We start from the raw sequence: 14,265 nt of genomic DNA on the forward strand, positions 1-14,265 counted from the left end.
AGCTATGTCTATCAGGTATGGATGTTATACTTTTTTTTTTCCAGAACAATTTGGCTGTTTTTATACTTAACCGTTTGCCCTGACAAGTCTGCAGACATAGTAATTCAGTTCAAACCATATATGTTCCAGTTTTGGCATTTTTATGTCCAACAATAAACAAAATAGAAACATTTTTCTATCATCTTTATGTGCAAGAATTGATGCATAAACCTCATTTGTTTTTTAAAATAAACAGTATGGCAGAAAATGATCATAACTGTCGTGTAGTGCAAGGACTCATTATCACATTGGCTGAAAAGTTTGAATTTTCACTCTTGGCAGATTTTACCCATTCATTTTTCCATGATATGAGTGATGAGTCACTCATACAGTTATTGAAAGCTGTTTCTTCATAATAAATATTCCTATATTTACATTAATTGTCATAATACTCCTATCTATTGGAAGCACATGTTAAATACTTGGTCCACATTAGTTCTATATTTTTAAGTTTTGATTTCTGAAGAAATGTTAGCTCCATTGCAGCTGTTAATAACTTAAGTACGACTCCATCTTACAACAAAATTGTAACCAACAGTTCATTATAATGTAGAGTCACTGTTTTGTGACAGGAGTATTTTTCGATTCAGTTCATTTTAACCTGCAGTCTTGCAGACAAGACCGCATTTCTTATCCTGATGAGAACTTGGTCGGTGTTTACATTGCTGTCTTTGGCCCTTGGAAGTGACTCCTCCCAGGAACAGTGATGGGAATTAGATGAAAGTAGTGGCTATCTGTTAGTATCTCACAGGATATGAGGAGATATTTCCGCAGACACATTTCTGCACAGTAGGGGAGAGTGACTGCTTGAGCAGAAAGATGTTCTCTGTCCTGAGGAGACCCACACTGACCTGCTTCAGGATGAGGAAAACCATTCAGCAAAATCACAGGTCAACCATCTACAGCAAGCCAGCAAGGGAAAGGATCGGGCCACTGGTAGGACTGAATATCTTTGTTAGTAGTTGTGTAGTAGAAGTTGAATGAATAGACATCCCAGGTTGTTCGACTTCATCAAAATGTACTACAGAAACAGGGACTCTTTGTTGTCACCTGTGCTAACTGGGTGCTAAACTGCAATTGAGCCAATTATAAAGACCATGTTGGCATGGGCTACAACAGTCCAACAGTACAAGTCAGTCTTGGGAAATCGGTATATGTGATACTTCACTGCCTCTAATGTGAAGAATTCAAGCGAACTGTGCTCCCCAGCCTGCAGAGTGGGAGAGATGTTTTATTCATTTCTTATCCATAAGTCAGCGTGAAGCTGTGGCCTCTGTAAAGGGATCCCACGATGGAACTGCAATATAGCGGCCAGTGTTTATGCCACCATAAATCTGTTGATCTGTCCTCTGGGACATGCACAGGGGCTTTTGAGAAGCCAAGCTCAAGTTAGGAATGCCAAAGTGCAGAGGGACACAGGGAATATCATGGTAGGTAGATATAAATGGGCACTGGTGTTATGTCACCAGATGAGTCACTGAAATCAGGGCCCCTGTTGTGGACTCAGGTGTTCGACCATCACCATCCAACTTGTAGGTGATGACAGGACAGGTTTGGAAGCTATAATACTTTGCATTAAAATGTACATTAAATGTCATGCGTCATGCAGTTGTTTAACCCTATTCCAAAGAACAGAATGTCTATTGATTAAGCATGTTTGTTTATGTTCTCATGAACTTTCTTACAGCAGTCTGTCTTTGCCATGTGTATGTTTGCTGTGACTCTCCTGGGCCCTGCTGGATGGATCATGCATCACATCCCAAAGTACCGGGAGAGATCACCTGCCAGACCTTCTGCAAGAGAGCTGCAACCATGAATGCACAGTTACTGAGCTTAAATCCTTCCAGTGTATAAAATGTTATGAAGGGCAATAAAACTTGATGATGAAATTGTTTGATATTTTATCTGCGGTGGTACGTTTCATTTTTAAATAAAGCGCTTCTTAAAGAAAGAAAGAAAGAAAGAAAGAAAGAAAAGGCTAATTTGTTGTCTAATCTGATTCTTGTACTGTTTGAAAAATGCTTAATATTTACCTCAACACACTTTGAGCAGTACCTTAGGTGATAGTAACAAGCTCAGGGGTCATTCAGATGCTGACTGCAGTGACAACATGCTGCTCCCAAATCAACTCAAGTCTGTTTATCTTTCAGTTGCATTTTCCTTCTAGAAAAGGATGCAGAACTTAATTTTTAAAAGGCTGCATTTATTACAGACTTAAAGAATGACATTAAACACATTTATGGATCAAAAATGTGGTTTAATGATAATTTAGGCCTTCAGGGGATTAATATTTCCTCACTGCTTGTCACCAAAATTGGGAAATATTATCTCAAACAGAGGGAAAATCTAAATTTCCTAAAAGATAAAAACATGTTAATATTTCCTGCTGCATACGTCATGTTCATGATTAGAACAATGTGACAACCATCTGTTGCATGTTTAGCCTTTTATATGCAACACAGATGCACAAATGCGCAGAAATATCTCGGTAAACACACCTCGGTGTTCCCCTCCTATAGGCTAATCACTCCAAAGTGGACCGATCGGGGTTGTTGGAGATTTCTTGAATGACAATTTGTCAAAGCCGGATCAGTCCATTTGGAAAGGTATGCCGTGGCACACGTAAATCAACATTGCTCTCCGCCGTCAAAGGATCTAAATCTTAGAATTAAAAAGCGACTCACAAAAATGGGTCTTGGTTTCAATTCCGCTAAAAGCTCACGAAAACGACCGCACCACCGCTGAAAAGCCACAGCGCATAAATCCATCGCGTAGAGTGGTACAATCAAGCCGAGCCTGGGCTGCAAGGGGGGTATATTCACTTTTTCACGACTGAGGGAAACACAACGCCGGGGAGGGGAAAAAAAACACTAAAACAATTGACAGTCTGGGTTTTGTGTTCCACCAAGTGTCTGCGAGATGTCTACGAAGGCAGAGCAGTGTAAGTACGGCCGTGTGCGGGTGTGTGTGTTCCCTGTCTTGTCATGGGGGTTTGCAAACTGGAAATGTGATTTTTGTTTTAACCAAGAAAGCGTTTGAGGGGAGCTGTCCTTGGTGATGAAACCGCGGTTGCCATGGCAGGTTGCAACACGTCCTCTCACTGCAGAGGATGGCTGGAGGGCTCAGAGCTCACAGGAAGCCCCCCTGCATCTCTGTGCAGTGTCCGTCTCAGTATTTCTCGGCATGTTGAGGGAAAACAATTTCATGGCTAAGATCGCACAGTCGTCATGTTTGTGTGTGTGTGTGTGTGTGTGTGTGTGTGTGTGTGTGTGTGTGCGTGTTTCATTATTTATTTGATTGACGTGGTTGGATGAGGTGCGTGCGAAAAGCGAGGTGTGCTGCTGGATTCAAGGTCGACCTGGCAGATTCTTTACTGAACAATATGGTGGCATGAGGATGATCAATAATGTGGATTGATCACGCCGTGCTCCTCTTTCCTCCGATTGCTTTTGAACAGGTGGAAAACAGCCTCTGTGCTCCGTATTACTGGCTGATCTCTGCACACTTTTTCATCAGATATTGCCCCCTTTAGGTATATAATATACCTCAAATGTGGGGTCAGACTTGGTGTTTGGGGCTTCCATCTCAATTGGCTGAAAGTTGTGTGTTGCTGATATTGTTTACTGGTAAATATATGACAGAATGAATCCAGATAATATCAGAAAAAGATGAACCTTGCTTATGTGACTACATTTCTACTGTTAAGCAGCATATTAGCTGCTGTTATGTATAGCTTTTAGGGGATTTATGCATCAAAATGCTTAAATATATAAGAATGCACACTCAAGATGTTAAAATTGAAAGAGGGAGAAGCATGTGAGCCACAGCTTGTATTGCAGCACAGACTTTGACCACACAAAGCCTGCAGCTGTTATTTTTATTTTCGGGTTTGTCATTTACAGGTCAGGGAGGAAGCTAAACACTACTGCCCAAAGTCACAGAAAGTGGGTCAGCGATCACCCGCTCCAACTTATTATAACTCGGACTCAACTAGGCATAAACGACCAGCAACACATTCATACCTCAACCAGTGGCCCGAGGGAGAGGTTCAACATAAGCAGCACAGAAGGGCTCGCTGCTGAAATGTCCCTCAGTATCATCTGCTCAGGGATGAGTAAGCCCCCTCTCATGTTCACCCCCTGACCACAGTTTCCCAGCTTGTCTTGGGACTTGAACTGGCAACCTTTTGTACGTGGGCTTATTTCTGTAAGCAATAGTTCACTGCCTCCTCTAGGGCTTCCTGTGACCTCGCTGCTATACCAAAAAGGTCACCTGGTGAAGGCCAGACAGCCATGGGAACACAGACTCTAAGCCTGACTTGATAATTAAAGCGTCCGTGTCACATGCTGCCCAGTGTCGTAGATGAATCTTAGCCAGGGAGCACCAGAAGCACAGCTCCATACATGTCTTTGTGCTCAGATGAATATTTTTACCCTCCATGAGAGTCTCACTAGTGTTGATTTTGCTTGTTACTCTGCTCTTTATTTTGTCTAGTTGCCTCTAAGATACGATACTTGCAAGAGTATCACAACCGTGTGCAACACAATATTTACCCTGTGCCCTCCGGAACAGACATTGCAAACACACTGAAATACTTTTCCCAAACCCTGCTCAGGTAAGTACCCTGCTCTGGAGCCAACAGGTGAAGTAACAGACTGTAGAATGTTTGATATTTAGCCTCCTTCATGATCAGATAACTTACAGAATAGCTTGTTCTGACACACTATCTGAGGGGGATGACAGCGACACCTTTAAAGGACTGATATGAATTTTAGCAAGGAAGTTAGAGAAGCGGACAACTTCGACAACCACTCATCCGCACTGCTTTGGAAGGTAGAAGAAGGTGGAGACTGTAGCAGATTCCTTATGGAGCTATGTTGTAGTGTTAAAGCAGAGATAGACAGCTCAGTGATGTTTATTGATTCAGCGGTCGGCTGCTAGATGAACGCTTCCCTGGGGTGGCCTGTTGTGTCCTTCCCAGAGGGACCGGCGGAGAAGGCAGCTCCTGTGACTCTGCAGTTGCAGGGTCAGCCTGCTCCCCAGGGGGCTGTGAAAGCCCGGGGAAGAACAGCATGTTATTTCCTCCTCCAACACAGGTCAAGTGGGCGGCCATTTTGGACACATCTTATTTCATGATGTGTCTATTCCCTTTTTTCCCCCCCCTCCCTCTTCCTCCATCAAAATGGACTGCAGTGATAGGATATTCCTGTATGTCTCATGGTTTAGCCTTACTGCCAGCTGGCTTGACAGAAAATAGCTATGCTGTCCTAACGTAATGAGCTAATTTACAAAAAGGGTGGGATTACTAGAGGCAGAAGTTGTATGCCCCACTTTTATCATTATTATCAGCTTAGGGTGCAATCTATTTGAGATTGGCAGCTGGCCTCAATTCTACACTTTATTCCTCAGCTCCATAAGGATTATTCCTCTGCTGAGTGATGCTCTCAGAGTATCCTGGATACTTTGTGCTTTGCCGAAGGGCCGTCAACCTACCACCGCCACACCAGCAGCGTTTTAAACATGGCCTCTCGTATGCCTTTGGCACGGGCGGAGCATGACAGGGGCTGCAACTGTGGGAATCTGTGGAAACTCAAGTGACGATTTTGTCTCTGAGGGCCGGCGTCATTTGACTGCAGAAGGAGTCACTCGCTGTGATGCCACTTTCAACAGTTGCTTGATATTTTCCCAGAAGCGGAGCCTCGCAGCCTCAGATATGCAGACCAAATAATTTCCCCCTTCCCTTAGAGGGGTCTGGTTTCCTCAGCAGGGACTCCAGGATTATCCATACACCTATGCCCCCAGAGAGTGGGAGTAGTGAGCCTTGAGAAGTGAAGCAGGCATTTGTCATGTTCCTGGAAAGAAACTCTGAAAACGGCCAGAGGAGGTGGTTTGCTGATTCATACGCTGGTTTTAGGTTCAGCGCAGGTCAGTCGCAGAGAAGAAAATGGAGAAGGGTTAAATTATTCTATTCACTGACAATTATACATGCCTCCTTGAAAGATGAGGCATGGCTTTGTCATATTTCTTCAAGTCAGACTGAGCTCTCTGCATCAGTGAGCCACGCTGACTTCATGCCAAACTGTATCACTCACAGGAATGACTGCAGGGAGCAGAAATCATATGTAGTGTTGTTTCCATATTATTCTAGATGTCAGGCAAGTCTTGTTTCTACCTCATCACACCTGAAAATCTGCTATTTAGGAAGTGTGACTGTGCTTTGAAATACTGCTACACACAGTCAGTGATTTTGTATTGACAGCGCAGGGCTTGACAGTCAATGTTATGTCATGTGTCCGTACCAGTGCATTTCTACATGTGTTTTACGTGTCGTACGTGTCTGTAACTTTCTGTGTCGTTTGTATGTTTGTGTGTATGCACATATGTGTGTGTGTGTGTGTGTGTTTACGTGTCTGTGTTCAGTGTATGCGTGTGAGCGTGTCTGTGTATGTCGATGTTCATTGTTCAAAATAATGATGTTTTCTATATGAGAAATGGGCAGTGAAAAAGTCATACTCTGAGATACGGTCTGCTGTTGTGAGTCAGTCCTGTTGGAGTTTAAGCTGGATAAAGACGCAGCTTTTCTGAATGAACCTACACTGACTAAAATCTTACAGAGTATAACTTTGAGGGGATGAGTCAGAAAATGTTACACTCTGCTGATGTTATGTGAGTAAAATCTTAATGAAATCCCCTTTCTCACTTGCCGAGAATGCTGTAACTCCACTTTTTTGAGTGACCTTTCAAAATAAAATAATAATAATAATAAAACAATACATCAGCATTTATAATCTGGGCTCTCATGATAAATCCCAATCATTTGCCTGATAGAACAGCTTAGCTCTGTGATAACGTGCAGTAAAAAGAGCGATGCTCTCTGGCCCCCCCTCCCCCCTCCTCCACCCTAGACGCTCCACACTCTACCCAACTAGTTTTTTCCTTTTGTTTTTCCTCTCTTAAAATTGAATATGTCCACCACCTTCCCCAGGGGACAGCAAACACAATTGTCCATCCTGCATTAGCTCACAAACATAATGCTACCAGTCATCTCCCCCTGATACAACCTATTCCTTTGTCATTATAGTTTCTCCTCTACTGTAGATTAGTTGTTACATTTATTTTAGAAACCTGAATCCATATGCCTGTTGGATCTCATTATTTCTCCTGATGATACTGACACAGTATCATAACGTATGCATACAGACATTATTTCTCTGGTGCAATAAACATGTGCTGTGACCCAGGAGCACTTGATCTAACCTCACACACATGTTTATTACTGGCTGAAGCATGTTTCAAAAGTGTCACCTCTGTATTTTCCCGAACCAATTTGGTGTCACTCCCATCCTTGACAGCCCCACTAAAGACAAGGAAATTTGTTTTTCTTTTTTAAATTCCACGGCTCATTGGCCTTTTTCGCATGGTAGCCTCTGACCTTGCTGATTGGAAGACGGCAGCCATCGAGGGACAGTCATTTGCACTGTGCCTTTTTGGAGAAGTATGGGGTTGCCACTGAAAACATGCCATTTTTTATATTTTTGCTCCTTGTCACCAGATACGCATGAGATGCAGTGATCATTGCAGTTTGTGCTCATGTTTTTTTTTTTTGTTTTCCAAGTGCAAAGACAGACCAAATGAGATAAATTGAATTAAAGTCACTCTGGACAGACAAAGCAGGGAAAAATTGCCCGTGCCTTCAGTGATAGTCAAATAGTGAGACACTGCATCCTATGTGGGGTTTATCTGGGTTTGTTTTTTTCTATTTACGCTGTCTCTGTAGTGCCATTTCAATGTAATGTGCTGTTTTTTTGTGTCTTTGTTGTCTCTTTTTTTCCCTTGTTCCCTTCCCCTACCCTCCCTCCCCTCCCCTCCCGCCCCGGAGCAGCATTCTGTCCCGCACAGGCAGGAAGGAGAACCAGGAAGCTTCCAATTTGGCCGTGCCCATGACCATGTGTCTTTTTCCTGTGCCATTCCCACTCACCCCATCTCTAAGACCACAAGTCAGTTCCATCAACCCTACAGTTACTCGCTCCCTCCTTTACAGCGTTCTGCGCGATGCCCCGTCAGACCGCGGGGGGCAGGGGCAGCAGAGTCGGGACGCTCAGCTCTCAGAGTACCCCTCTCTGGACTATCAGGGCCTCTATGTGACCCTCGTGACCCTGCTTGACCTGGTGCCCCTGCTGCAGCACGGTCAGCATGGTGAGTCAAGGCCCAGTGCACCACTGTTTGTCATCATCATCCCCGAGCCGTCTGGCCTCTGCATGAAGCCACTGCTGCTTTTTTGGCCTCTTTTGTAACTGGAGGAGAGAAGTCCTGCTGAGGATCTTGAGGGATGCATGGGGTGATTGGGAGCACGCTGGATCCTGTCAACTTAATCGTTCATAAGCCATTGGATACACCAGACATAGGCCTCCTCTTCTGTGTATCATACTTGACTGCATGTTTGCTATGTTAAGTGGGAGAAATGTTTTACTTATGTCGTCCTGTGCAAATACAAAAGTTAAATGGAGAAGCACACGTAGGAAAATGTAATGTTTTATGCTTTTAAGTACATTTAGAATACATCTGAGAGTGACTTATTGCCACACTGTTTTTCACGGGCTCAAGGCTGCATCACAGTCAGTGCTCTTGTTGTTCATGAATATTTTACCACTGTTAAAAAAAGCTCAAAAGCATGAAAACCCATCTCTTTGACTAGAATGCTCCACTTTTCCTGAGGGCAAACTATATTTCAGTGGTTTTTAAAGACAGCTCACCGCCCTCAGCTGAACCTCGTATTCTAAATGTTCTCTTTTTTTTTCCACTGTTATACTGTTAAATGCCTGAAGTTTCATGTAACTGTGACATCTGTGGCTGCATACAGTATGTGAATACTGTATGTACTGTTAATTGAATGAGTGTCTGTGTATCTCTCTTTGTCTCTCTCTTTTTTTTTTTTTTTTTGCCTTTTCCTTTTCTCATCAGATCTGGGACAGTCCATATTTTACACAACAACTTGCCTCCTGCCCTTTCTCAGTGATGATATTCTCAGCACTTTGCCCTATACTATGATCTCCACTTTAGCCACATTTCCCCCTTTCCTCCACAAAGACATCATTGAGTACCTGAGCACCTCTTTCCTCCCCATGGCTATTTGTGAGTATGACCTATCATTATTTAGACAAGTATTTTGCCTCCTGTCATATTGAAACTGTACCTTTATGGTGAGATAATTGGTGATTGTTGTGCCATTAAGTCTTATCAAAAATATTAAGCAATAAGCTTTGACATTCACCCCAAACACTCTGAATAACATAAACCAATGCTACGATCTATACTACCATTTTAAACTGTGCCTTAAAATGATCTTATAAGTAATTACCGTTCTCTCTCTTTCTCTTCTTTGCTCATCTGTAGTGGGCTCCACTCGGAGGGAAGGGGGAGTCCCGGCCTACGTCAATCTGTCTGCCTCCTCCATGCTCATGATTGCAATGCAGTACACCTCAAATCCAGGTGAGCTATCACAGGGGCTGCATTTGAAGCATGCATTCCAACATAATCCGCACTGGAATATTGTGTAGTGATGCCTCTCTTCTCTACTTCTTCCCAGTCTATCACTGTCAATTGTTGGAGTGTCTGATGAAGCACAAACAGGAAGTGTGGAAGGTACTACATGTGGTCATTTAAAGCACAATGGACGAGTTTCATTCCAAACAGAGAGCCAAAATCATAACGTCACATTCGGGCTAGCCTCTGTTCCTTAGCTTTTGTAATCTCTCTGTCTTGTGAATAAGCATATGTCTCTGCCTAAAACTTTAAATCTAAAACTATAGATATACAGGGTCCTCAGTGTTTTGTTACATAAGGGAACGGTTAGTCTACAAAATGGATATAAAGCATGATGGAATGAAAACCGTCAGCTAGTTGCCTTCTGTTCATTAGTATGTCTTTGAATATCATTGCACTTTGTAATTACTGATGATGTTTATACTGTGTGCAGGACCTTCTTTATGTCATATCCTATGGCCCGTCCCAAGTAAAGCCTCCAGCTGTGCAGATGCTGTTTCATTACTGGCCCAACCTGAAGCCACCAGGAGCCATCAGTGAATACAGGGGGCTGCAGTACACAGGTCAGACTCCCTTAATGCCGCATCTGCTGCTTGATCTGTCCTTGAACTGACTAAAGGTCTAACCTATCCCATATTTTTCTCCTTTTCTGCTCCCCTACTGCCAATCTTCTGTCTGTATTCAATTTCCCGGATCAGCCTGGAACCCCATCCATTGTCAACATATCGAGTGCCACAATGCCATCAATAAACCTGCAGTCAAGGTGATTTCAGTCTTAAAAAATACATTAAACAAGCCTTCAACATTAACGACCATCACTGGTACATTTATGTTTGTCGGATGCATAAAAAAGACCCCACACGCTGTCTATAATGCCTTGTTGCTGCAAGGGGATAGATTAGCAGAGCTCTCTGTATTCAAAAGCTGCTCCCCTTGAGAACTTCATCGGGGATGCATGGGGCATGTGCCAGATTGCCTTGCCGAGTTCAACCGAGCGTATCGCCGTGTTTGCTTTTGTGAACCCCTTGGTAAATAAATCAGTGCATGCACGAGCAGCTGTGGGAATGGGGTAATGATATCAGCTTCAATGCTACTTTACACCAGTCTCTGCTGCTGCTGCTGCTGCTCTGCTTTATCAGCTCTGCCTTCCTTTTCTCAACTGTGCTCAAAACTGACAAATAGAGTCGAAACAGGGGCATGGACAGAGGCTGGATTTCAATTACCAGGAGCAGGGAGGGGGGTACAGGAGGAGGGGGGCTTAATTGGAAGCGTTGACCCCACGCAGCCCTTGAGGGTAGGGTGGCATCAAGTGAGCACAGTAAATTGCGATGCACCATCTGAACATTGAGGCCATGAGCACTGAGGTTTAGCACAGGGCCAGGCACAGGTTGCAAGAGAACAGAGTGCAGCATATGTGCGCAACCATCCACACAGAGACGTGGGGAGACAGGTATAGGTGTCACCTGATTTCTTGGGCAAGATCATGATATATTACCCTCAGAGAGGACTGTGTGAAAGGACAAATACAAAACATTAGCTGCAGTAAATGCAGTGTATGCAGTCTATTCTAAGGGACTGTAAGAAAATGATTAGGGGCAAAGGGGGTTTGGAAAAGGATGAGGGTGTTTTTTTGTTTTCGCAGACCGAACTGGAGTCTGATGATCTTTAGTGGGTGAACTCTATCTCTTCAGAGAGCACGTCATAGTCACTATTCTATAGTGATTCACACCTTGACTTTATACTACATTTAAACAGACCACAGACAGTTAAATATGTCACAAAATGCCAATGTTTCATATAAAGTTTCAGTGATGACTCTTCAAAAATAAAGGATTTCCAGAATATGTGCTGGACAGGATGCATCACTTTGTTATGTTTGCCATAATTTTGGCAATTGCTAATTCCTTCAATTGGTGGCTATGTCAAAATTATCATCCCATTAACAAGGTTAAAACTGAAGAACACCATCTTAAACTCCTGATGCACATTTCTTTTTATTAATGGCAAAATGATTTGTGCTAATTCCATCATGTTATATTACTTTTGGAAGGTGGAGCCTAATGTTCAGCCCCCTGCCCATCCTGGAAATGTTTGTACAGTCCCTGAATGAGCAGAAACTGTTTCCTGTCCTCTTGTTTGCATGAAAATGAAACTTCAAAGTCTGAATAAACTCACATTTTCAATACCACGTCCATACACTAACACCGCCTGTCTTACTTTGCAGATGTGTATAGACCCTACTCTTTCCGTTGCCCTGGGAGACAAGCCCCCTCCTCTTTATATATGTGAGGAGTGCAGCCAGAGGATAGCAGGGTATGCATCTGTTTCACCTCTTTTCTCCTCCCCCTCTTTCAATAAGATGTCATCCCAAACATGCCTGCCTCATTATTCCTCACTTTAACCCAGGGGAAATCCATCGCCATGGTTACGTAATCCCTCGCGCCGATAATGAGATCATCATCACAAAAACCACGCAGCCACTTGTTTCTCTTCTCTGCAGCATGTGTTAGAATTGTATGGGTGTGCAATTTGGTGTTTTCTCCGACGCTGAGGAAGATAATTTTGTGTTAGAGGTCGAGACTGCTGTGTTTAAGTGGGATCACACGCAGGCTCTGAGGATCAAGCGTTGTTTATACTTTTCTTTGACCTTTTCAGAGACCACGCTGAATGGCTTGTTGATGTACTGCTGCCCCAAGGTGAGAGTTCACAGACAAAAGGTGTTTGAGTTCCTTTCACGCTCCCCACAGACAAAGAGACATGCTGAATAAGTAAATTGGATATACATGGACTATGTTAGCACAATAATATGATACAGGGGTTAGTTTAGGTACACATCTTTGCTATGATTATGCTCTTAGTATGTTTTTTGCATAATATAAGCACAACACTTTTTAATGCAAATAGAGACATTTAAGGCAGTGGGTTGTGACATTATGAATGAAGATTATTTAGCTGTTGTTTGAGTTGTATTACAAGCTGCTGTATGCTGTATATAAAGCTTTTGGACACCTATTTTCCAATGAAACATATGACTTATTGTAAAAAGCTTTTTGTTCATTTGTCTTTGCAGCAGAGATATCTGCCATTTGTCAAAAGAAGGTAAGATATTTGTACTACAGCATGAACATTAATGCCACTGTTTACTCTCTCATCTGCTCACAGCCGTTGTGATCTATTGTGTTATCCAATATTTCTCCATATTCGGGATAAATAAAACTTTCATTTTTTAGTTACTAATTGACCTCACAGCATCTTCAGAGTAATGAAGTCCTGCCTTAAACTGCACAACAATACACATGCCTTAAACGGTTGTATCACTGAAAACAGAAACGAATTGAACCTAACTTCATGAAATCCATTTTTACCTGTGATCCAGTGCAAGGTCATTTATTTGCGAACCTGAAATGTTTTCTTCATTCACTGGAGTGGCTCAGTCAAGGCCATATCGTTTCAAATGAAGCCGCTGGGGCGTGATGTTTGTTCGCTGTTGTTGAACGTGCTGCTGAGGGCAAGTGCTCCCTGCTGGTTTCCAGGGAGACACCAGGAAACCTGAATGTGAGATGATCTCAGGTACTCCAAGCAGCCGCCGCATATTGTTACGGGAAACAGCTGGCCGGCATCCTGGTTTGTCCAGCGGTTTATAATCCCCAGCCTCCCCTTCTGATCAGGCTTTGTCACACTCATTTCAGAAAGCCCTTTAAACACCCACCTGGATTGACACTGTCATCATTAACTGAGACATTACTCTTTTATAAATACACCTTGATACCCAAGATAGAACATACTGCGAAGAGCACCAATATCAGTCACATCAGGGTCGTGTTTCTTGGTGTTGAAAGCTGGATGGGTGAATGAGAGAAGTCACCATCAGAGAACAGATATGTTAATTTGATAGGGAGCACTGCATCCCCCTAATGGCACAAGATTAGAGGCTGATCAGATTAGGATGGCTCTCTCGTGCCATGCTTTTTATTTTTAGAAACCTGAGACACCATGGGGGCACATAAAGACTTGTCTGTTACTGCAGATGTAGACAGATCAACATCTCGAAGCCAATGCATATTGGAGAGGGCGATGTTCATTGTTAGAGCTGCTTGTTGCTGTTGAGGGCTGGAAATTTATTTTTAGAGGTCCATCACATGGCAGGATTGGCTGATTTGCTGTGATTATACCATGTTTTTATTTTGTTGCCTACTGCCCAGAACAGAAATAAACTGATCTCCTCCTCCTCCTCCTCCTCCTCCTCCTCCTCCTCCTCCTCCTCCTCCTCCTCCCCCCTGTTTCTTGGCTTCGTAGAACTGTAGCTCTCATGTTAGGAGGGCTGTGGTCACCTGCTTCTCGGCTGGCTGCTGTGGGCGCCATGGCAACCGGCCTGTCCGCTACTGCAAGCGTTGCCATGTCAACCACCACAGCAGCGAGGTGGGGGCTGCGGCGGAGACCCATCTGTACCAGACCTCGCCCCCTCCCATCAACACCCGGGAGTGCGGCGCGGAGGAGCTAGTGTGCACTGTGGAAGCTGTCATAAGGTACATTAACAGTGTTTACACTGACATATCACAGCCACAGCTACTCGGCATATGCCTGTAATGCTGTGAAACATGTTTTTACATGAGACAACAATACTGCATGAAATTAGATTATTATAGTAGATGCTGTGTCAAGTGTCTTTATCTCTCTCCTGCT

At 43.4% G+C, this 14,265-nt stretch overlaps 1 protein-coding gene across 9 annotated transcripts in view; it reads left to right on the forward strand.

The window, feature by feature from the left end:
* The first annotated feature begins 2,693 nt into the window (after positions 1-2,693).
* unc79 (unc-79 homolog, NALCN channel complex subunit) overlaps positions 2,694-14,265 on the forward strand; it is a 33,023-nt gene continuing 21,451 nt past the window's right edge. For 7 of the 9 annotated variants that reach the window (XM_076748477.1, XM_076748482.1, XM_076748478.1 and 4 more), the window contains exons 1-12: positions 2,694-2,980; positions 4,534-4,654; positions 7,922-8,235; positions 9,001-9,171; positions 9,433-9,528; positions 9,626-9,681; positions 10,016-10,145; positions 10,281-10,345; positions 11,807-11,895; positions 12,238-12,278; positions 12,653-12,681; positions 13,879-14,108. In XM_076748477.1, coding sequence (XP_076604592.1) covers positions 2,959-2,980; positions 4,534-4,654; positions 7,922-8,235; positions 9,001-9,171; positions 9,433-9,528; positions 9,626-9,681; positions 10,016-10,145; positions 10,281-10,345; positions 11,807-11,895; positions 12,238-12,278; positions 12,653-12,681; positions 13,879-14,108 — 1,364 coding nt within the window. In that variant the 5' untranslated portion in view covers positions 2,694-2,958. The remainder of the gene's footprint in view (positions 2,981-4,533; positions 4,655-7,921; positions 8,236-9,000; positions 9,172-9,432; positions 9,529-9,625; positions 9,682-10,015; positions 10,146-10,280; positions 10,346-11,806; positions 11,896-12,237; positions 12,279-12,652; positions 12,682-13,878; positions 14,109-14,265) is intronic. The other 2 variants (XM_076748484.1, XM_076748485.1) reach the window with 2 other exon arrangements.

Source organism: Chaetodon auriga, chromosome 14, assembly GCF_051107435.1.
Source record: "Chaetodon auriga isolate fChaAug3 chromosome 14, fChaAug3.hap1, whole genome shotgun sequence".
NCBI lineage: Eukaryota > Metazoa > Chordata > Actinopteri > Chaetodontiformes > Chaetodontidae > Chaetodon > Chaetodon auriga.